Source organism: Cetorhinus maximus, chromosome 2 (assembly GCF_964194155.1).
Source record: "Cetorhinus maximus chromosome 2, sCetMax3.hap1.1, whole genome shotgun sequence".
NCBI lineage: Eukaryota > Metazoa > Chordata > Chondrichthyes > Lamniformes > Cetorhinidae > Cetorhinus > Cetorhinus maximus.
In genome coordinates this window covers 6,274,740-6,298,101 of record NC_135880.1, presented here as the reverse complement: position 1 = coordinate 6,298,101, position 23,362 = coordinate 6,274,740, and the positions used below count along the sequence as shown (strand labels likewise).

Here is a 23,362-nt window from a genome sequence, read left to right as displayed (position 1 = left end):
CATAGATTATGAAGATCCTAGGTTCAATCCCTGGTGTGTAACAAGTTAGCTAATGGAATGCTTTTTTTTCATTCATGGGGTGTGGGTGTCACTGGCTAGGCCAGCATTTATTGCCCATCTCTAATTGACCTTGTTCAGAGGGCATTTAAGAGTCAACCACATTGTTGTGGGTCTGGAGTCACATGTAGGCCAGACCAGGTAAGGACAGAAGATTTCCTTCCCTAAAGGACATTAGTGAACCAGATGTGTTTTTATAAAAATCAACAATGGTTTCATGATCATCATTAGACTTTTATTTCCAGATTTTTATTGAATTCAAATTCCATCATCTGCCGTGGTGGGATTTGATCCCGGGTCTCCAAAGCATTACACTGGGTCTCTGGGTTACCAGTCCAATAACAGTGCACTACGCCATTGCCTCCCCTTAATGCTACTATTGGCTTCAGTCCCTTTGGGATAGGGATGAGATCAACTAGAGTTCACGCTCCTGTCTGTTATCTAGTTTTTAAAAAATTTATTCTTTCATGAGTTTCATCGCTGGCAAGTGTTAGAATCATCTCTCTCAAGACTGAAGTTTTCTTTTACAAAATGGAAGCATCTGGACAGGTGGATGCTAACCTGGGGTTTTTTTTAAGGTGGTGATAAATTCACCTTGGAATTGTCAACAAGCAGGTCTCTTCCAAGAAATCACCTGATCTATATGGTACTTGAGGAGTTGTTTTGTTTGTGTTGAGCTGCAAAGCCCTTTACTTAATGAAAAGCTGGGAGACAAAAAAAGGCAATCACAAGGGAGAGAGGGAAAAAACTTAAGTTGTGAACCTGCTTTTTTCGAAGTCAGTCTTGTTGGAGAACAAGCTGAGAAAGGAAGGCTCTGCCTTCCCTGAAATCGTGTGTGGCTATCAACCTCAGGCCAGAGAACCCTCATCTGGGTGTAACCAGTCTGCATTTGGACCTGCAAAGCTGGTGAGAATTTCCAGGTACCTACTGGGACCAGCGGCCTATCTGCACACGAGAGAACTCCAGGTCGACAGCGTTGGGAGGCTGCGGACTTTATCCTTTATTTTGTAACACCGATCCTCCAAAGCCCATCTATGTGTGTGTCTGTGTGTGTACTGGGGGAATTCTTGAGGAAGAGATAGATAGTTATATTTCCCTATTACAATTGTGTGTTAACCAGTACTTGCAACTTCTTAAAAGAGGTTTTGTTTAAAATAAATTAATCATTCTGAGTTTTTGAAAGAAGCCTGGTCAGAGTCTCTTTTCTTCTGGGTACTAGAGGTATCAGTGCGCAATTGGCCATTTCGGTGAGAAAATTGAATATTTAAATTAATGGCATGGTCTGTGGAGTAGTGGGGCTTGATAATTGGCGCACTCCTCCCATCCCAGTCGTAACACAAGGCCAGCATTTGTTGTCTATCCCTAATTGCCCTTGAACTGAGTGGCCTACTAAATTAAGAATCAACCACATTGCTGTGGATCTGGAGTCACACATAGGCCAGACCAGGTAAGGATGGCAGATTTCCTTCCCTAAAGGTCATTAGTGGGTTTTTACAACAATCAATGATAGTTTCACTAGTGTTGGATTCCAGATTTTATTAATTGAATTTAAGTTCCATCAGCTGCCATGATGTCCCCAGGGCCGGGGCCTCTAGATTACTAGTCCAGTGACATTACCACTACGCCATTCCCAACCTGCACTCACAAGCATCAGCTGAGGAAAAGATGGGCTCAGGCGTAATAGTCTGTTGGACATCCAGTGTCCAAGCTCACTCAATGCAGAACAGACGCTGTACTTAATGGCTGCCCATGGACACACCCCAGTGAGGGCCAAAAGCTTCAGAAGGTGAGGAGGGAATCAGAAAGGACTTTTCTAAGGGAGGTGAATAAATTACTTTAATAAATTTGTTTCAGTGTCCAGGAGTCAGCGGAGTGCTTTTTTAAAGACAGTACTGAGTTTAGTGTGGGACTGGGGTGATGTATAGGGTAGGGAGTGGCAGGATCCCTTCCCTGAAAGACACAAGTGAACATTTGCACTCGAGCCAGTGGCTCTGGGATTTGGGGTTAGAAGAGATCAAAGTTAGGTGTTGTACCAAGGGAAGGAAGTTCTAGTCAGGCGATGGTCTTCATAAGCATGGGCATGTTCAAGTAGGTTGATGGAGACAATGAAAGGTTGAGGGCCGGAGGATCTGGATCCAGGTGCTGGAGGTGCTGAGGTGGAGGTGTTGCGGAGGAAGGTTTAGTATTTTTACCCAGGGTCAGAGAGCTGATATGAACATACGAACAAGGAGCAGGAGTAGGCCATTCAGCCCCTCAAACCTGCTCTGCCATTTAATAAGATCATGGCTGATCTGACAGTAACCTGAAATCTGCATTTCACTTACCGCCAATAATCTATCACCCCTCTTGCTTACCAAGAATCTATCCACCTCTGATAGAGCTATGAGGATTCAGCCATAACCTTGAGGGGTGTGGATGTTAAAGGAAACAAGAGTACATTTGGAAATTGCCTGGTCAGTGGTGGGAAATTTACAAGAGCCTGTGTTATGGTGCAGCAGTGGGTAGGAGAGATCTGGAGTAGGGCAAATTTCAGTAAAGAGACAGGTGAATAAATCAGAAGGGAGAAGGTAAAGGGAGAAACCCCATAAGAGGGTGAGGTGTCAAAAGAGGGAACAAGCCTCCTTTCTGAAGAACTTAGCCAGAACAAAGCTTCCTCGAACTCCCAAATCCAACCACATTGCCCAAGGTACAATACCCATGCTAATGGGGACATCACCAGGAGGACAGTAAACAATGAGGACTGGAAGAAGATGGGATGAATATCAGTGAACTGAACAGTAAACACCAAAGTTATTAGCAGCTCACAGAAATGGCTCCAGCTGGCTTTTGCACTGGATTTGGGTGGGTGGGGTGTGCCTCCATGGGGAGAGGATATGGATTCTGAATCAAGGATACAGAAAGTCCAACTGTGTGGGTTTGTCAGGAGCTCACATTGGAGACTTGAGCATTCTGACAGGTTTCTGCATGGCCAGGAAGTAATTAGCACCTTTAAACAAGAGCTATTTAAACTTCTGATTTAAACACAGAAAAGAACAAACCTCTCACCTGTTCTCACCCTGTGCATTCACCCGTGGATTGGGATGGTCCACTGATGTTTTCTCACAGCCACCTTCACTCACCCACCGACACCAGTCCATTGCTGCAGTAGTATACCTGAAGAAACCAGAGGGAAGGCAAATTAAACAAACCATATGCTCACCCCCATTGTTTTACCCCATTAGAGGTATAGGCCCAGCCCATTCTGCTCTGTATTGGTTTTCTGTTCCTCCTCTCCTAATGGTGTTGGCTCCTTGCTGGTTCCATGAGTACCAGGCTCACTAATGGGAGTGGGGGTTTGGCAGAGGGTGAAAGGGCAGATCATGGTCTGTGATTCCTCCCACTCCAGTGCAGACCAACACCCCACCAGGCTCTGAGCCAGTTCAGCAGCCTGTTGTTCTGGTACACTGTGCAGCCTTATACTCCGTGATCAACCCATATGCCCTTGTAGCGCCACAACTCCTAGCTCCTACAACCTGCACCCAAGCTCTCTGCACTTGGGTAAGTGGGAGGTGTTCCTAAAGGGACAGTGTGTCAACTCTGAACCAGAAACCTGAAACTCCAGAGATGGTTGCAGGTTTCTTAGGAGCTGGAATTGGAGCATCGAGGCCCAAAGCCCTAGAATTTGCTCCTTAAACCTGTCCACCTCTCTACACTCCTTTATAACCCTCTTTAAAACTCAACACTTTGTTCACCTCCTCCTAACATCCCCCTCTTCTGAGTACATTCATGTGAAGCACCAGTGGGACGTTTTCCTACATTGAAGGTGCTAGATAAATGCAAGTTGTTAAATTTCGGTGCGATGGCAGGTACGTAGGCCATATGTCCTAGCGATTGGCTGATCGAACCAAACAGTATGTTCCTTCGGTTGTTCATAATAGGCAGAGTACAGGCACGCACATGTAAAACCCAAAACAAAATGTTTACTGTTAGATGTGAGTCTGCGATTGGGCAGCACTTGCTGAACAATCCTGAGTGCGTTAATAGCGACACCAACAACCGATTTAAGATAATCATCCGAGTTCATAACGTGGCTCATTTATACTTGCAAAAAGTGACATACATTTATATGCAGCGACTTGTTCTCTGTAAACAAAAGGAATATGTTCAAGTCTTGTGACTTTTTGAATTAACTGGAAGCGTGGGGATGCCTATAGTTCCCCGTTGCCTTGTCCATGGAAACTCTCAGCCAGAGTCGACCCGTCAACCAATCAGGACCCTTTTCTCCTCTAGTATAAATTGCTGTGATCAGTTGAAATTTGGCATTCTTGCATTTGTTCTGATGATTGCAAGACAAAAATATCAGCAACATGTCTCTCTTTTCAGCAATATTCAAGTTGTTGCTGTTGAATGCACATGAAGCTGTCCCGAAGCAAAGGAATCTGGCACCATTTAGCATCCTGATCTTGGGAAAAGGTGAACGGTCAGTTTCCAGACTTCTGCCAACATTCTGGAACAGCTATTGGTGAGGGACAGGAAAGTGATCATCCAACTCTTCGCAGAAAAGTGTTGAGCTTATGCCTGGCACCCCCTTACACAAGCATCATTGAGACTGGGGATTTTGTATGGGGGTGGAGGTGTCAAAGCCATGAATCCACATAATCCAGTCCACCATAGCACCACATGCTGCTCAGTGTACTTCCTGCTAACTTGTTCAATGAACTGAACTGATGCCAGGGACGAATGACTTCAGTTACGTGGAGACACTGGGACTGTCTCTTTACAGTAGAAAAGGTTAAGGAGGGATTTAATAGGGTGTTCAAAGTCATGAAGAATTTTGAAAGAATAGGTAAAGAGAAATTGTTTTGCATTGGCAGGAAGTTCGGTAACTACAGGAAATAGATTTCAGATAGTTGGCAAAGAACCGCAGAGGAGATGCCAAGTAAAAGATAGAGCGAGCATGCAAGCAAGGGCATGAGTGTGCAAGAGGGGATATCAGCAAAAGAGACTGTGACAAAGAGTGAGTGAGTGAGCATGCAAGAGACCACACATGCCAGAGAAAGCGATAGCGCCAGAGAGTGACAGCATCTGAGCAAGAGAGAAAGAGAAACACACCCAAAGCCATACAAAGAATGTACTGACGTACTGACTCTTACCCCTCATATATTCCAGCAGAATGCATTGGTACCAACTGGGAGGATCCATCTGGGAACAGTAATTGACAGTAACCAGACATCACATCTGTTTGTGTTTCACTAAGTGCCACAGGACAGAGCTGCTGAAAGGGAAAAAGGGAGGAGTATGATAATGGAAAATGGCATTATTACATTGCCTAATGAACCGTCATATGTCTGTACTTGTCAAAGTGTTAACCTTTTTACTGTTAAATATTCTGCACTTCCTAATGGACCAACTGATTTCAACCAGGGTAGTGATAGGAGAATTAATAATTTGCCTCAGTATCTCTAAATTGGTGAAAAACATAAATCAGGCAATGTTCTCATGCCGGGACACCATCCAGCAATTCCTCTAGGAAGTCAAATAGGATCAGGTCCAGCTGAGAGGAGCTATGCCACAATGAAGGACCCTTGTCCACACCCAAAGCCCAGAGGTGTCTATCTCCAGCAGCTAACTGGGGAGGGGAAGCCTTGGATAGCATCAGGACCCTGACAATTTTTCCCTTCCCCGACCTAGGGACAGAGTTGCCAGATGTGCCCCCGTGGAAACTGGCCAGTTCAACACAGATCACTTTAAAATTCTGGTTCTTTTAAATATTTGATACAGTGTTTTGAACAAGTATTTGACGAACCATTACAGATATCACAGGGATTACCAAGTGCACCTGAAAACGCCGCACTTGCCTTTCACAAGTTCAGGATGCTCCTCCGAAGTACTTTACAGCCAATGAAGTATTTTGCACAACAAGCTCTCATGAACAAGAGTTAAGAAAACAGACCAGGTAATCTATTTCTTCAGTGATATTGGTCAGGATATTGGCCAGATCACCAAGAAGAACTCCCTGCTCTTCTTCGAAATAGTGCAGTGGGATCTTTACACGCACCTGAGAGGGCAGACAGTATAACATCTCAACTGAAAGGCAGCATCTCTGACAGTGCAGCATTCCCTCAATAAAGCACTGAAGTGTCAGTCTGGATTCTTTGCTCGAATCTCTGGAGTGGGACTTTAACTCACATCCTCCTTTCTCAGTTGAGAGTTGCAGCAATTTGAGTAAGTGCTTTCACACAAATTTGTGGCTTCTGGCCTCATACCAGGATTTACCATATCATCCAAATTATCACTCTGGTACGGTATAGAGATAAAGCTGTGTTGTCAGAGGTGTCACCTTTGGGATGAGGTGTTAAACTGAGGTCCATGTCTGCCCAATGAGGTGCAAGTTAAAAACCATAAGATGGCAGATATATAGGAAGGGGGAGAACAGAACTGGTAGAAATTAGTTCTCGTCTGAATCCATTTAATGGAGTCATTGGAAAGAGAAGCAACAGGAATTAGCCCAAGTGAAAAAGAGGAAATTAGAGCATCTATAGTCTGAAGACAAGTATAAAGGGTGAACTCACTGAGATTCCTGAAGTATGAAATAGTATAGATAATGGCAAACTGATTATTCCATTAAAGGTCAGTAGAGTAAGAGGAGATGAATTTAAAAAGCACAAAGTATTTAGAAAGATTGATGATGTAAGGTACTGGATTCACAGATGGTAGAGGAGAGTGTCACGCAGTTGGATGGATCATTTGTTGTACTGGACGGATGAGCTCAATGGACCAAATAGTCTTTGCTCGCCATTGACTATTTCTTGATTCTTAAATCCAGATGCCGACACTTACAAAACATACTGCATACATACTCACAAATAATATGACAAGCGTCACACAAGGTTAGATGACAACAGTGCTCTTTTCTCTCCCTACCTCTCGTGTGTGCCGAGGAATTCTACAACATCTCTGCTGCGTACCCTGACTGACTGACCTGCAGCGAGCTCCTCTCCTCTCTCCTGTCCTGAGATCCAAAGTCCCAGGACATGTCGAGTCTCACGCCGTTGCAGAAACTGATGTGGACCCGCCCATCGGAAAATGCTGAAAATCTTCCAACGTTCCGGACCACCTGCTCATCGAGAAGAACCGGGAGCTGGCTGAAAACTCCTGGCTGGGACAGCTCCTTTACAGAGAACAGAACAATCACACAGGTGGTGCACTGAGGAAACCTTGTTCCTTTCTGAAACCTACTTTCTCCCCAGTCAGACCACAGGCATATTGCTAATCAATAGAGAATTGATATTTAATAAGTTCATTGGATGAACGGCCCTTAATTTTTTTTTTAAACAAGAGTACAAAAGGCCACACTGCCCATCTTCATTTATCTATCCAGAGAGATCATCCCTGGTTAGCAAAAAAAAAATGATTCACAGAGATCTTACCAGAACTGAGGAATTCTAGCTTTCAGGAAAAATTGAACAACTAGAGGAATTTTCTCTTTGGAAAAGTGAAGGCTTAGAGGTGACCTGATAGGGGGCCTTAAACATATGAATGGGTAGTTGTGGAGAAAATGTGGGAGAATCCAAAACTAGGTGCCATAAAGATGAGATTGCTATTAATAAATCCAATTGGGGAAATAAAGAGGAATTTATCTGCTATCCCAGGAAATGGTTGAGATAAATTGCTTAGGCGTTTTCAAAAGGAACTAGACAAGTAAATCGAGAAAAGAGAACAGAAGGATTATGTTGAAAGGTTGGGATGAGGGAGGTGGAATGGAAGGAGACTTATGAGGAGTATAAACACCCATACAGATTGGTTGGGCTGAATAGTTGTTAGTGTACTGTATATTCTACATAATTTTACACTGTCTATGATAACAAAGCAACGGGCTGCTAAAGAACTGTACCTCAGGGAAGGGAGATAATGGAAGGGGAATAAAGAAAATAAAAATAAAATAGTGGGGAGATTAGGTAAATCAACAAACAGCGATTGATGGATATCAAACTGGAAATTTAAAAACCTGCAGAAGGATGGAGATGGAGAGAAGTAACTTCCATTGAAAATATTTCCTTATTATTTGCATCCAGTGTCTGCCCATCGAACTTCGGATATCAAATGTCAAACATCAACATGCTTGCTACAGATGCAAAACAATGTCCACATAGACATGCCAGTCACTGATCGTCAACTTGCAACTAGCTGCAATTCAATTTTCCACCTGGAATAACTGATCAGTGCTCTTTAAGGCCAAATTAACAATTAACACCTTAGGAGTTACAGCAGACCATAAGTATTCAGGGCCATGAGACATGTGTTAGAGTAGGGGGCTCCAGTACAAGGTCCACTCAATTTAACACAGGTAGGGTGCAGCCCATTATTCTCAGTTTTACTGGGAATGCCCAGCTATCCCAAAACATCCTCCCCTAAAGGAAAGGCACCTCTGGTACAACCTGAAGACAGGACCAACAGGCTGCAGTTTGCGCATACTCCACGCACGGCAGTAAAGGCTCTTACCATTTTCCAACAGCACACATTGGGCCGTTTCAGAGATAGCTTTAACTGGTTACAGCACTGCAGGATCCTGCAAAACATTAACTCAGAAGGTTACACACATAGCCAAGAGCAAATAATGAAATGCAACCACATACACAGTAATGAATTCCAGTGACATTAGCACCATCATGGCCCAGGGAGAACAGGTCCTCATTGCAGAATGCTAAATCTTTACAAACCCCAGCCAGAATGTTTGTACACTATTATAGAAAAGATATCAAAACCATGGGAAAGGGACAGTTTAGATGAGAGCGTATAGTTAAGGTGATTGACTTAAAAATCCTCAATTAATGAGATTTAGTGACGTTAGTTAAGGGATTAACACTGTCCACGCCACTGAGGATAACTCTCCTCAATTCTTTGAATAATTTTACTGATCCACCTGGGAGGGAAGACGGGGTCTTAGTTTAACATCTCATCCAAAAGATGGCATCTCTGACAGTGCAGCACTCCCTCAGTACTGCACTGGGAGTGTCAACTGGATTATGTGCTCAGATCCTGACTCAAAGCTTTCTGTGCTACCAACTGAGCCACATGGACACAATGTGGAAAAAGTTCTGACATCACTGGAAGCACCTCCTACCTCCCTATCCAACATAAAAATTCTCTACAATCACAAACAGCTACATTTCTCAATAACAATTTAGTGCTAAGCATTTACTCAACCAAACCAGCAAATGCTGGCCCAGATCAAAAGTATTTGGTGTAAGGTACCTGACTGCCTGTGTGACCATGGAGCAAACGGAGTATTTGGAGTTGGGTGTGTCAGGTGGCAGGCTGCTCACCATGTACATTCGCTCTTCTCTCTAAATTTAAATAAACATATCAAAGGAAACATAGTGAATATCGGCTTCTTTATACTGTGAGAATGGATGTTATTTTTTAAATATTTTAGGGGAATATTGTGTTATTCTGTAAAGAAGGCTGGATATCTGTGTATGTGATTTAATTAAGCTGGGCAGAGTTTAATAGGAATCAGATTTAAAACATGAAAAGGACAGAGGTGTTAAGGTTGAGGTACAGGTAAATAGGTCAGATCTAACATTTGCAATTTTAGATAAATTGGGAGTTTGTTTGACTATCAAAGGGCAGTCGGAGGTAACAAGAAACATGTTTGCATCTTGCAGGAGTTCCATAGGTAAATAGTAGTGGGTAAATTATATTTTATTGACCTGAAAGCAAAGACAAATTAGAGACATAAAAGGTTTTATATTTGGAAGGATTTGAGTTTCAAAGAGGTGTGAGAAGAATGGAATTGGAAATGAAAGGGGAACATGGTATTTTAAAGTTACTGTGGAGAGCTTAGCTAGGAATAGCTGGAGCTGTTTGAGCTGTTGAGCTGTAGCCGGAGCTCTGGGCTGAGAGAGGATGCCATCTGAACCAGCCATCCAGTCAAGCCAGAAAAGTCTCAGACTGCAACAAGCAGTTTTATTCTGAAGTGGATTCTACAGCAGAGTGGAAAGGGGTACAGATCATGTGGTATGCCTTTACTGAAGCTACAGCAATTTGACTTGTGCAATATTACTGGATTTTTTTTATAGTTGACATCCATAAGGAACTGTTGCCTGGAGGTGTTTACTTGTGAGTCTGACCAAGTAGAAAGTCTTTTTTGGGGATGTTTTGTAAGACTTAATTGTGCAACTGTAATCTTGTGTGCTCAAGTTTTCTTTTATTCTTGTTAATAAAACTTTTACTTTTAATCTTTTTTAAATCCCAAAAGTGATACTGGACTTCTCACTGCTGAGGTCAGTATATCTTCTTCTCATTTTCAGAATACAAAAGAGGTTATGGCTCGTAAGCCAAGTTTCCCTCTGGGATTTGGTTTGTGCAGCAGTTAACAAGGGCTGTGGTCAGAGCAATGCCAGTGGTCAGTCAGATATATGCATGGATATCGAGGTAGTTCAGAGGGTTTGTGTGTTGGGCCAAGACGGAGAATAAGGGGGAAGAAAGACATTTATGTGTCAGACTTAGATTGGTTCTATTGCATGTGGGAACTTGGGATGAGGTGGGTGTGTGTGAGCATATAGTTAGATTGGCATCCAACAGCATATAATTAGGCCGGTGTGTGAGAGTGCGACCAGGTGGGCTTGCGGTTCTGTGAGCGTGCATTCAATTGTTTTGCCAAAGTGATTACAGTACAGTAAGAACACCCAAACACTGCTGGTGCTGTTAGAGGACTGTGGAACACAGGCCAACTGAGGCTAAGGCCAGGATTTTCCAGTCCCACCACCCACCTGAAGTCAACGGACTTTTGGCTGCTACTCCTGATTTTCCATATCGCCCACAACGTTTCACACCACGGGCAGGACCGGAAAATCACGGCCTCGGACTGTGCTGTGCCTCAAATTGACCTCCTATTCTTTAACTTCTCAGTACTGTCCAGGCATTCAGCCTCTGACCCAATCTCAGGATGCCATTACTTCAAAGCCTTGCCCCCTCCCGCAATGGCACTACATGCTAGGATATGGTATCACCGTTCTCTGATATCATTCTTCATATGTAAAATGCCATCGGGGGAAAGGAGATGGGGATGGAAGGGGCATGGGGCGCCACGGTGCTGAAACACATCAGCTCCTTGCCCAAAATGCATACCTGCAGACTTTCCAGCAGAGGGCACAGTTAACCATCAGGCATGTGTCGCCCGACTACGCTCTCTGGGCTGTTTCCCAGTTAGCTAACTCAGCTCAGTCAGAGAATCAGATCCAAGGGCCTTGTTGACCTGTATAACTCAGGTACCAAACCGGATTTTACATTTACAGCACTGGGACACCAGGCACCCAGACTTAAAGCATAACTGAAGCTTTATAACAATTACCTGCCCATCACTCTGTTCCATCAGATAGTGAGTGAAGTAGTTGCTGCTGGGACTATAGGGTTTGAGAACAGAGCCATCTCCCGGGTAAATTTCCACAGAGTTCACTGGCTCAGTGATTACCCTAAGAAGAAATAAGAAGAAATTAAACAGATAGGCACTCACAAAAGGCACACACATGATGGATCCACCAGCATCTGACAGGGCCTCACCTTTCACTCCTCAACCAACACTCCTCACCCCAGCTCGAATCAGGGCCACACCCTACAATAGTCAAGGACAATGTTTCCTTTAAGTTGTACAGGTGTGTGGCAGCTCAGCAACCTGGAATGCACCATGCAATAGACAGGCCAGGCTCGACTAATATTCACTCGAAGATTCACGGATGCACAGCTGATGAATTCAAGAGTAATGTATCAAAGTTTGCTGATGATACATATCGAGATGGGAATGTAAACTGTGAGGAGAACACAAAGAGGCTGCAACAGATATAGTCATGTTAAGGGCAACAAGGTGGCAGATGGAGTATAATGTGGGGAAGTGCAAGGTTATTCACTTTGGTAAAGAACAGGTCCTCAAGGGTTATAATCTCCGGATTACTACCCGAGCCATGTGCAAATCGGCATAGGGACGCGAGAATAAGGGAAGTAAACACGTGGCTAAAGGAGTGGTGCGGGAAAGAGGGGTTCCATTTCATGGGGCACTGGCATCAGTATTGGAACAGGAGGGATCTGTACCGTTGGGACGGTCTCCACCTGAACCGATCTGGGACCAATGTTCTAGCGAATAGGGTAAATAGGGTGGTCAACAGGACTTTAAACTAGAAAGTGGGGGGGAGGGAAGGGTAAAACTCCAAGAAGTATGACTATTGGGAAACAAAGCAGCAGGTTAGCATGTGGGGGATGAGTGGATTCAACTTCATGGAAAATTATGAAAAAACTGAAAAGAAAGGAGAGCCCAGGAGAGGCTATTAAAGTCTCCAGAACACAAAATAGGACAGAGTGTTTGGAAAGGGCCAGGAATTTAACTTCAAGCACATCAGATAAAGGGACAGCAATGAGAAAGGGGACGGGAAATACAGGACTGAATGTATCTGAATGCACACAGTATACGAAATAAGGTAAATGAGCTTGTGGCGCAGATTGAAATTGGCAGGTATGATGTGGTGGGCATCACGGAGACATGGCTGCAAGGGGATCAGGACTGGGAGCTAAATATCCAAGGATATACATCCTATCGAAAAGAGAGGCAGGTTGGCAGAGTGGGTGGGGTTGCTTTGTTAGTAAGAAATGAAATTAAATCGATAGCAAGAAATGACGTAGGGTCAGATGATGTAGAACCTGTGTGGGTAGAGTTGAGGAACTGCAAAGGTAAAAAAACCATAATGGGAGTTATGTACAGGCCTCCGAACAGTAGCCAGGATGTGGGGCACAAGATACACCAGGAGATAGAAAAGGTGTGTAAGAAAGGCAAGGTTACAGTGATCATGGGGGATTTCAATATGCAGGTAGACTGGGAAAAGCAGGTTGGTAGTGGATCCCAAGAAAAGGAATTTGTGGAATCTCTACGAGATGGCTTTTTGGAGCAGCTTGTGGTGGAGCCCACTAGGGAACAGGTAATTCTAGATTTAGTGATGTGTAATGAGGCGTATTTGATAAGGTAGCTTAAGGTGAAGGAACCCTTAGGAGGAAGTGACCATAATATGATAGAATTTACCCTGCAATTTGAGAGGAAAAAGCTGGAATCAGATGTAACGGTATTACAGTTGAATAAAGGTAACTACAGAGGCATGAGGGAGGAGCTGGCCAGAATTGACCGGGAGATGAGCCTAGCAGGAAAGACAGTGGAACATCAATGGCAGGAGTTTCTGGGAGTAATTTGGGAGACACAGCAAAAATTCATCCCTAGGAAGAAGAAGCATACTAAAGGGAGAACGAGGCAACCATGGCTGACAAGGGAAATCAGTGACAGCATAAAAGCTAAAGAGAAAGCGTACAATGCGGCAAAGAGCAGTGGGAAACCAGGGGATTGGGAAGCCTACAAAGACCAACAGAGGAAAACTAAAAAAGAAATAAGGAGGGAGAAGATTAAATATGAGGGTAAACTAGCCAGTAATATAAAAGAAGATTGCAAGAGTTTTTGTAGATATATAAAGGGTAAGAGAGAGGCAAAAGTGGACATTGGGCTGCTGGAAAATGACGCTAGAGAAGTAGTAGTGGGGAACAAAGAAATGGCGGAGGAACTGAATAGGTACTTTGCGTCAGTCTTCACGGTGGAAGACATGAGTAACATCCCCAAAGTTCAAGAGAGTCGGGGGGCAGAGGTGAGTATGGTGGCCATTACCAAGGACAAGGTGCTAGGAAAACTGAAAGGTCTGAAGGTGGATAAATCACCTGGACCAGATGGGATTACACCCCAGGGTTCTGAAGGAGATAGCTGAAGAGATAGTGGAGGCGTTAGTGGTGATCTTTCAGGAATCACTAGAGTCAGGGAAGGTCCCAGAGGACTGGAAAATCGCTAATGTAACCCCCCTGTTTAAGAAGCGAGTGAGGCAAAAGATGGGAAATTACAGGCCGATTAGCCTGACCTCGGTCATTGGTAAGATTTTAGAGTCCATTATTAAGGATGAGATTTCCGAATACTTGGAAGTGCATGGTAAAATAGGGCAAAGTCAGCATGGTTTCATCAAGGGGAGGTTATGCCTGACAAATCTGTTAGAATTCTTTGAGGAAGTAACGAGTAGGTTAGACAAAGGAGAGCCAATGGATGTTATCTACTTGGACTTCCAGAAGGCCTTTGACAAGGTGCCGCACAGGAGGCTGCTCAGTAAGATAAGAGCCCATGGTGTTAGAGGCAAGGTATTAGCATGGATAGAAGATTGGCTGTCTGGCAGGAGGCAGAGAGTGGGGACAAGGAGGTCCTTCTCAGGATGGCGGCCGGTGACTAGTGGAGTTCCGCAGGGGTCAGTGTTGGGACCACAACTTTTCACTTTATACATTAATGATCTAGATGAAGGAACTAAGGGCATCCTGGCTAAGTTTGCAGATGATACAAAGATAGGTGGAGGGACAGGTAGTATTGAGGAGGCGGGGAGGCCGCAGAAGGATTTGGACAGGTTGGGAGAATGGGCATAGAAGTGGCAGGTGGAATACAACGTGGGGAATGTGAGGTCATGCACTTTGGTAGGAAGAATAGAGGTACAGACTATTTTCTAAATGGGGAGAGAATTCAGAAATCTGGAGTGCAAAGGGACTTGGGAGTCCTAGTCCAGGATTCTCTTAAGGTTAACTTGCAGGTTGAATCGGTAGTTAGGAAGTCAAATGCAATGTTGGCATTTATTTCAAGAGGACTAGAATATAAAAGCAGGGATGTGATGCTGAGGCTTTATAAGGCTCTGGTCAGACCACATTTAGAATATTGTGAGCAATTTTGGGCCCCGTATCTCAGGAAGGATGTGCTGACCCTGGACAGGGTCCAGAGGAGGTTCACGAGAACAATCCCAGGAATGAAAGGCTTAACATATGAGGAACGTTTGAGGACTCTGGGTCTATACTCGATGGAGTTTAGAAGGATGAGGGGAGATCTGATTGAAACTTACAGAATACTGAAAGGCCTGGATAGAGTGGACGTGGGGAAGATGTTTCCATTAGTAGGAGAGACTAGGACCCGAGGGCACAGCCTCAGAGTAAAGGGAAGACCTTTTAGAACAGAGATGAGGAGAAACTTCTTTAGCCAGAGAGTGGTGAATCTATGGAATTCATTGCCACAGAAGACTGTGGAGGCTAGGTCATTGAGTGTATTTAAGACCGAGATAGATAGGTTCTTGATTGGTAAGGGGATCAAAGGTTACGGGGAGAAGGCGGGAGAATGGGGTTGAGAAACTTATCAGCCATGATTGAATGGCAGAGCAGACTCGATGGGCCGAATGGCCTAATTTCTGTTCCTATGTCTTATGGTTTTATGGTAATAAGAGTAGAAAAAAAATAATATTTCTTAAAGGTATAAAACTTTTAAATGTTGGAGACGTGGATGTACTTGTACAAGGAACAGAAAGTTAGCATGCAGGCAATTAGGAAGGCAAACGGCATGTTAGTTTTTATTGCAAGAGGATTGGAAAACAAGAACAGGAAGTCTTGCTACAGTTTTATAGACTTTGGTGAGATCACACCCAGAGTACTGTATGCAGTTCTGTGAGGAAGAACAGATATGCCTTGGAGGAAGTGCAATGGTGGTTCACCAGATGAGAGGCAGAATAAATTGGGTCTGTATTCCAGGAACATAGGAGCATAGAAGCAGGAGTGGGACATTCAGTTCGTTGAGCCTGCTCCACCATTGAATTACATTATGGCTGACCTCAACACTACTTTCCCATGCTATCCCCATATCCCTTGATGCCATTAGTATCCAGAAATCTATCGATTTCTGTCTTGAACATGCTCGATGATTGAGCTTCCACAGCCCTCTGGGGTAGAGAATTCCTAAGATTCACCACCTTCTGAATGAAGAAATTCCTCCTCATCTCAGTCTTAAATGGCCTGCCCCTTATTTTAAGACTGTGTCCCCTGGTTCTAGACTCACCAGCCAAGGGAAACATCATATATACATCTAACCTGTCACACCCTGTAAGAATTTTGTATGCTTCAATGAGATCACCTCTCATTTTTCAAAACACTAGGGAATAAAGGCCCAGTTTCCTCAATCTCTCCTCATAAGACAATCCTGCCATCCCAAGGATTAGTCTGAGGAACCTCCGTTACACTCCCTCTACGGCAAGTATATGCTGACTTCAATAAGGAGACCAAAACTGTATTCTCTAGAGTTTAGAAGGATGAGAGGTGATCTCATTGAAACATACAAGATTCTGAAGGTAGGCACTGAGACGTTGTTTCTCCTGGCTGGGGAGCATAAAACACAAGGACACAGGCTTGGGATATAGGTTGATTTTTTTTACACTTGAGATGAGGAAAAGCCTCTTCACTCAGAGGGTTGTGAACCTTTGGAAATCTCTACCCCAGACGGTTGTGGATGCTCTGTCAAGGCTGTGATAGACAGATTTTTGATCTCTGGCGGAATCAAGGGATATGGGGAGCAGGTGGGAAAGTGGAGTTGAGGCAGAAGATCAGCCATGATCGTACTGAATGACGGAGCAGGCTCGAGGGACCATACAGTCTACTCCTCTTCCTATTTATTTTCTTCTTATGTCCTTATACTCTGTCAAATGTGGAACTTTTTAAGTAATGTACAATTCCTCGATTTTTAAAAAACTGATATTAGGGGTCGGGGGGCACAGAGGGGTGGCGCGGTTGAGAGGGAGAAAGAGACAAATAGACAGTCCAACAAACATGATTCAGTTGTGATTCCCTCTCCTATCGTTCCTGACCTGCTTTGTGGCAATGCCAGGCTGCTCTTGTGCACCACCTGGTGACTGAATTAAAGTAAAGCTGGTACAGAGCTGGGCCCTAACTGCTTGCCCTTTCAGATGCAGCATATATAGTTGAGGATAGGATTTTTAAATCTATACAAAAGCAAGGAGTTTTGTACTGGGGGAGAAAACTTCCATTATGCACCCATACTGTACATGTATATTAAAAGTTGGTAGATAGTTGAAGATGTGTTTACTTTGCAACAACTGGGCCACACTAACTGGATGGGAGCTGTATTGTGCTGTCCAGGTGGGGATTACCAGCAAGCATAAAGGTCTTCTCTCATTAGTTTATACTCTACATGTCTAGACAGTGGTTGTTGCATTATCTAGCTGCAGTGTCTAGGGGCTCCATGGGGATCCTTTAAAAAAGACTTTCATTTATATAGCACCCTCCATGATCCAAAGCACTTCACAGCCCATAAAGTGCTGTGGAGTCTCAACAGCCATTTTGCACGCAGCATGGCCTCACACACATGGCCAGATAATCAACATTAATACTCAGGTCAGGCAGCAACTGCGAAAGAAAAAAGGTCATCTCGACCTGAAACATTAACTCTGTCTCTCTCTTCGCAGATGCTGCCTGACCTGCTAAGTATTTCCAGCATTGTGTTTTTATAACAAAAACAGAATTACCTGGAAAAACTCAGCAGGTCTGGCAGCATTGGCGGAGAAGAAAAGAGTTGACATTTCGAGTCCTCATGACCCTTCAACAATTGTGTTTTTATCCCAGATTTTAACACGTCCGCAGTGTTTTGCTTTTGTAATCCATAGTGGTGTTCAGGTATAAATATTGGGCAGGACAGCAGGGAGACCTCCCCTGTTCCTCTTCAAAATAGTGCAATGGGATCTTTTACATTGACCTGAGACAGCTGACAAGGCCTCAGTTTAACATATCATCAAAAGTTGACTCCTCCAACAGTGCAGAAGTCTCAGTATTACACTAGTATTTAATGTCTGACTGGACACCACTCTGGATTTACACACCGCCTGGTGTCAACTCCCCATTCCAGCAAGTCTCCCTCCTCGTTTCTCCAGCATTAGCTGGAGTCTTGTCTCTCAATTTAAATTAATAGGTTAGCTTGTGTTATGATCCCAGCTGATGTTACTACTGGATAAATGAGATCCCAGGGTGGAACCTGGCTTTATAGATCCTAACTTTTACTTTTTATTTAGAAACATGGAGGGTGGCTAGTGAACAGAGTCAGCTGAGGTACTTTTAACAAAAGAATAAAACATTTATTAAACAAGAAAAAGTTGAACTATATTACTCTACTCCTTCACCCACAGCCATACCGTTACAGATATATACAGATTCGTAAGAATAACACAAGTAACAAAAATGTACCTTATACTCTAATGTTCACAGTAAGTATAAAGTCCATGTAAACCAATAGGCGAACTATGGCCGGACACACCACACTCCATGATCAAGTGACAGATGCCACCCAAAGCAGATCTCATTAACTCTCCACAAGCATTCGCCACATTGAGCGCCAACTGGTCTCACGGAAACTCTTTCACACAAGGATTTCCAATCTCCACTCTCAAAGAACTCGTCTTGGAATCTTCTCCCAAACAACACTTTCTCTTGGACATCTTCAACAAGGATCCACGTCCAGAGTTTCGATCCCTCCTTCCGATGTTCCTCTCCCCCGGATGCCCACATGCATTCAAACTTTGCCTTCTACGCACTGTCTCCGAGACTCAGCCGTGCCAACAGAACACCACTGCTTCACAGGTCCATAGGAAGGAGTCACCAACCTTTGGCTGTCTCCTTGGATCTTCTGGCCTCTTGCAAGCCCATTGTGCCTTGATTCTGCTCCACGCAGCTCTCTCTTTTTAATTCAGAGCCTTTTTCTCTGCTCCTTACTTTAACGTCACGGAACAGGACCTATTCCCGATTCCTGCTCCTTGACTTAACTGTCTTTCTGGGACTTTCTTCTGTCCCTCTCCCTGGTTTCTGGGACTTCCCTCTTTTCTTCTGGGAAATCTGCCCTCTGCAGCTCCCACTCTCGTCCAGCTTCTTCTGTACCTCTCTGCGTGATGTCGTTTTTCTTCTGAGTCATCTGACCCCCCTCTTCACGCTGTTTCACTTTTGGGGTCTTCTTTCCCTTCTGCAGAGAGGCAGGGTTAGCTTTAAATTAAAAACTGAAAAAGAACCAATTGCGCATATGCGCAGGGCCATCTACTAGCCTGAAGACGTAAATCACGACCAACTGCTGTTAGGAAATAGTAAATTATGTATGTATTTCGGTGTTAGGAATAAGCTATATCTTTAATTTAATTTATATTTTTTTCTATTTGTGGGTTAAAAGGTGAAACCTGCGATCTAGTTTCATTTTTGACTGGACACAGAAGGTCTAAAGCTCTGCTTGTATACCTACACTTCTAATGAGTTTCACGAATCTTGAAGAGAAGTTAAAGCAAACACAAGGGTAGAAAAACTGTGTTGTTGCCTAGCAACAGGGGTCCAGAGAGGGAGACCCACCCAGACACACAAACACACAGAGGAAAAACAGCAGTTTGAGTGCAGTTAGAAAAAGGTGTCAGAACAGGCAGGACATGAAAAGAGACAGATAGCAAATCCCAAACTGAAGTTGAAGCCAGGATTCCAGAGAGACTGGATACTGGCAGAGGGAACTGCAGAGTGAGAGCAGATTTCCCAAAAGGTCCAAAAGGTCCCAAGGCCAAGAAGTGAGACAGAAACAGGAGAAAGTCCCAAGAAGACCTTCGAGTCAAAGGAAGGACAGGGGCCTGGAAAAGGTCCTGTTAGGTGAAGTTAAGAGTGAGAAGCAAATGAAGACTCCAAACTTCAAGCTTAGAGACAAAAGCTGCAGGAAGCAGATTCAAAACGATATAGGCTTGTGAGAGGGCAGAAAGTCCAAAGAGATGGCTGAAGGTCTTTAACTCTTTGTAATGGGCATATGAAACAGTGGTGTACTGTTGACAGTTGAGTCGTAAGAGCGCATGGAAGAAAGCTTGAATGCATGTGGTGACCCAGAGGAGAGGAACATCGGAAGGAGACTTCGAAGCCCTGGAGGTGGACCCTTGTGGAAGGCGTCTGGAAGAAAGCATCGGTTTGGGAGAAAATTCCACAGCAAGTTCTTGGAGAGTGGAAGTTGGAAACCCTAATGTGGAAGGCGGAGTTCAGTGAGGCTGGTTGGGTCATGATGTAACAAGTATCTGGGGGGGTGGGTAGTTCGCCTATTGGTTTACATGGGCTGTGTACTTACTGTGAACATTAGAGTATAAGATAGCTTTTGTAACTTGTGTTATCCTTACAAATCTGTATATATCTGCAAAGGTATAGTTGTGGATGAAGGAATAATATAATATAGTTCATCTTTTCTGGTTTAATAAATGTTATATTTTTTTGTTAGAAGTTTATCAGCTGACTCCTGTGACTCTGCTCAGTAGCCACTCTCCACATTCCTGAACAAAAAATAAAAGTTAGGATCTATCGAGCTGGGTTCCATCCTGGGATTTGGCTCATCCAGCTGGGATCATGACACTGTACATGTGCGCAGGGCCCTCTGCCGGCCTGAAGACATGAATCCCAATCAACGTGCAGCCATTCTCCGGCCAGCACATGCACAGAACCCGAAGATCGTAACAAAGAACGATCTGTGCATATGCGGCCATTCCAGGGCCAGCGCAAGCGCAGAAATGGCTGAGACCCATCGGGAACTGTAGTTTCCAACTCCAAGGATCCAGCCTTCGTTCTTTAAAAAGGTGAGACTTTTCTTTTCCATTTCTGGGGTCCATAACACCCAGGTACAAAGCAGAAGGAAGAAGCTTTATAGCAGGACTTTCCAAACTGAGGGTTGCAAGGCAAGATTCTGGGGTGCAAGCTCCACTACAGCAATGACTGCCATGGAGCTCCGATTGAATGTTAACAACATTGAGGCACTTTTAAATCCTTCCTCTTTTTAAAAAAATGGTGGGCATGGCCTAAATGAACAATGCTTGAGGCCTTGATTCCTGCTCCAAAAAAGCCAACTGAAAAGGTAAACAACTACAACTATTTACATCAATGGATTGTCTTCAAAGGATTCGGGAATAGAAATATCATGAACTTTTTTCATTCGTCCATGGGATCTGAGTGTCACTGATCTAGGCCATCATGTATTGCCAATTTCTAAATGCCCTTGAGAAGGTGGTGGTGAGCTGCCTCATTGAACCAATTCAGTCCCTGTGGTGTACCTATACCACAGTGCTGCTAGGGAGGGAATTCCAGGATTTTGACCCAGCGACAGTGAAGGAACAGCAATATATTTCCAAGTCAGGATGGTGTGTGACATGGGGAGGAACTTGCACATGATGGTGTTCCCATGCATCTGCCGCGCTTGTCCTTCTAGGGGCTAGAGGTTGTGGGTTTGGAAGATGCTGTCGAAGGAACCTCAGTGAGTTGCTGCAGTACATCTTGCATATGGTACACACTGCAGCCCGTTATGAGTCAGTGGTAGAGAGGATGAATATTTAAGCTGGTAGATGGGGTGCCAATCAAGTGGGCTGCTTTGTCCTGGATAGTGTTAAGCTGCTCTCCCTGTATACATTTAGGCTGATCACTGTGCTCACAAGAACATAAGAAATAGCTGCAGGAGCAGACCACACAGCCCATCGAACCTGCTCTGCCATTCAATACAATCATGGGCGATCTTGGGCTTCAAGATCTCTTGGATCTCCTGCTCCCCATATCCTTTAATTCCCCAAGGGGCCAAAAATCTGTCTATCCCAACCTTTAATATATTCAACGATGGAGCATCCACAACCCTCTGGGGTAGAGAATTCCAAAGATTCACAACCCTTTGAGTGAAGTAATTTCCCCTCATTTCCACCCTAAGCGACTAGCCCCTTATCATGAGACTGTGTTTTAGATTCCCCGGCCAGTGGAAACAATCTCTCAGCATCTACCCTATCAAACCCCTTCAGAATTTTGTAGGTTTCAATGAGATCGCCCCTCATTCTTCTAAACTCCAGAGAATATAAATCCAATTTACTCAGCCCCCTATCATAGGACCAGCCCCTCATCCCAGGGACCAATTTCGTGAACATTCACTGTACCACCTCCAATGCAAGTATATACTTTCTTAAATCTGGAGACCAAAACTGCAGACAGTACTCCTGATGCAGTCTCACCAAAACCCTGTACAACTGTAACAAGACTTCTTTATTTCTGTACTCCAATCTGCTTTCAATAAAGGCCAACATGCTGTTTTCCTTCCCAATTACTTGCTGCACTTGCCTGCTAACTTTCTGTGTTCCTTGCACAAGCACACCCAAGTCTCTTTGAATATCAACATTTATAAGTCTCTCACCTTTTCAAAAATATTCTGCTTTTTTATTCTTATGACCAAGTGAATAGCTTCACATTTCCCTATAATTTACTCCATCTGCCATCTTGTTGCTCACTCACCACACCTGTCTATATCTCTTTGCAGTCTCTGTGTCATCCCCACAGTTTACCTTTCCACCCAGCCTAGTATCAGCAGCAAACTTAGATACATTGCTCTCTATCTCTTCATCTAAGTCATTAATGTAGATTGTAATTGGCTGAGGCCCCAGCACTGATCCTTGCGGCACTCCACTATTCACTGCCTGTCAACATGAAAAAGCCCTGTTTACGCCCACTCTCTGTTTTCTATTCGTTAACCAATCCTCTATCCATGCTAATATATTACCCCCAACTTCATGAGCCTTTACCTATTATCCTTTTGTTTGGCACCTTATTGAATGCATTTTGGAAATCCAGGTATACTACATCCACTGGTTCCCCTTTACCTATCCTACTAGGTACATCCTAAAAACACTAATAAATTTGTCAAACAGGATTTCCCTTTAGCAAAACCATGCTGACTAATTCTAATCATACTATGCTTTTCTAAGTGCATTGCTAATATTTCCTTAATAGGAGATTCCAGCATTTTCCCAGCAACTTATGTTAGGCTGGCTGGCTTGTAGTTGACTAATTTCTCTCTTCCCTGCTTTCTTGAAAAGCGGTGTAACATTTGCCAACTGCCAATCTAGTGGGACCGTCCACTATCTCTGCAGCTATCTCTTTTAACTCTAGGATGCAGCCTAGCTGAGATCAGCAAACCTGGGACCTTGAGTTTCTGTACGTTTAACTCCCTAGTAAGAAAACCCACGTTTCTGTTCATTCATCCCACTCTCTCAATCTCAAATCAACACAGGAGCAGCCCATCATTAAACCTTGTTAGTCATTCTCTTGTAGCTTCAGCAGCAACATTTTGATTAGATTAAAATGAAAAAAGGACACACATCAAGTTTGTTGAGGACAATATTGCAAGTGAAATGGTTCAGGGGTCTGATGTGTATGTAGGCACATAAATGCATTCAAGGGGAAGCTACATAAACACGCTCGAAAGTTTATGGTGATGTGTATTTTGATTTCCAAAAGGCATTCCATAAAGTCACATAAAAGGTTACTTCACAAGTTAAGATCTCATGGATAGGTGATTAGCTAACTAACAGGAAACAGAGAGTCTAGATAAATGGGTCATTTTCAGGTTGGCAATCTGCAACAATTG

The 23,362-nt window shown here is 43.9% G+C and overlaps 1 protein-coding gene across 1 annotated transcript in view; it reads right to left on the bottom strand.

Moving 5' to 3' along the window:
* The window catches only part of c2h5orf34 (chromosome 2 C5orf34 homolog), a 48,712-nt gene that overhangs the window by 10,575 nt on the left and 14,775 nt on the right, over window positions 1-23,362 (bottom strand). The window contains exons 5-10 of the mRNA XM_078557282.1: window positions 11,393-11,513; window positions 9,292-9,383; window positions 8,539-8,605; window positions 7,019-7,207; window positions 5,190-5,311; window positions 3,103-3,210 (exon numbers count right to left, since the gene is read on the bottom strand). Of these exons, the coding sequence (XP_078413408.1) occupies window positions 3,103-3,210; window positions 5,190-5,311; window positions 7,019-7,207; window positions 8,539-8,605; window positions 9,292-9,383; window positions 11,393-11,513 (699 nt within the window). The remainder of the gene's footprint in view (window positions 1-3,102; window positions 3,211-5,189; window positions 5,312-7,018; window positions 7,208-8,538; window positions 8,606-9,291; window positions 9,384-11,392; window positions 11,514-23,362) is intronic.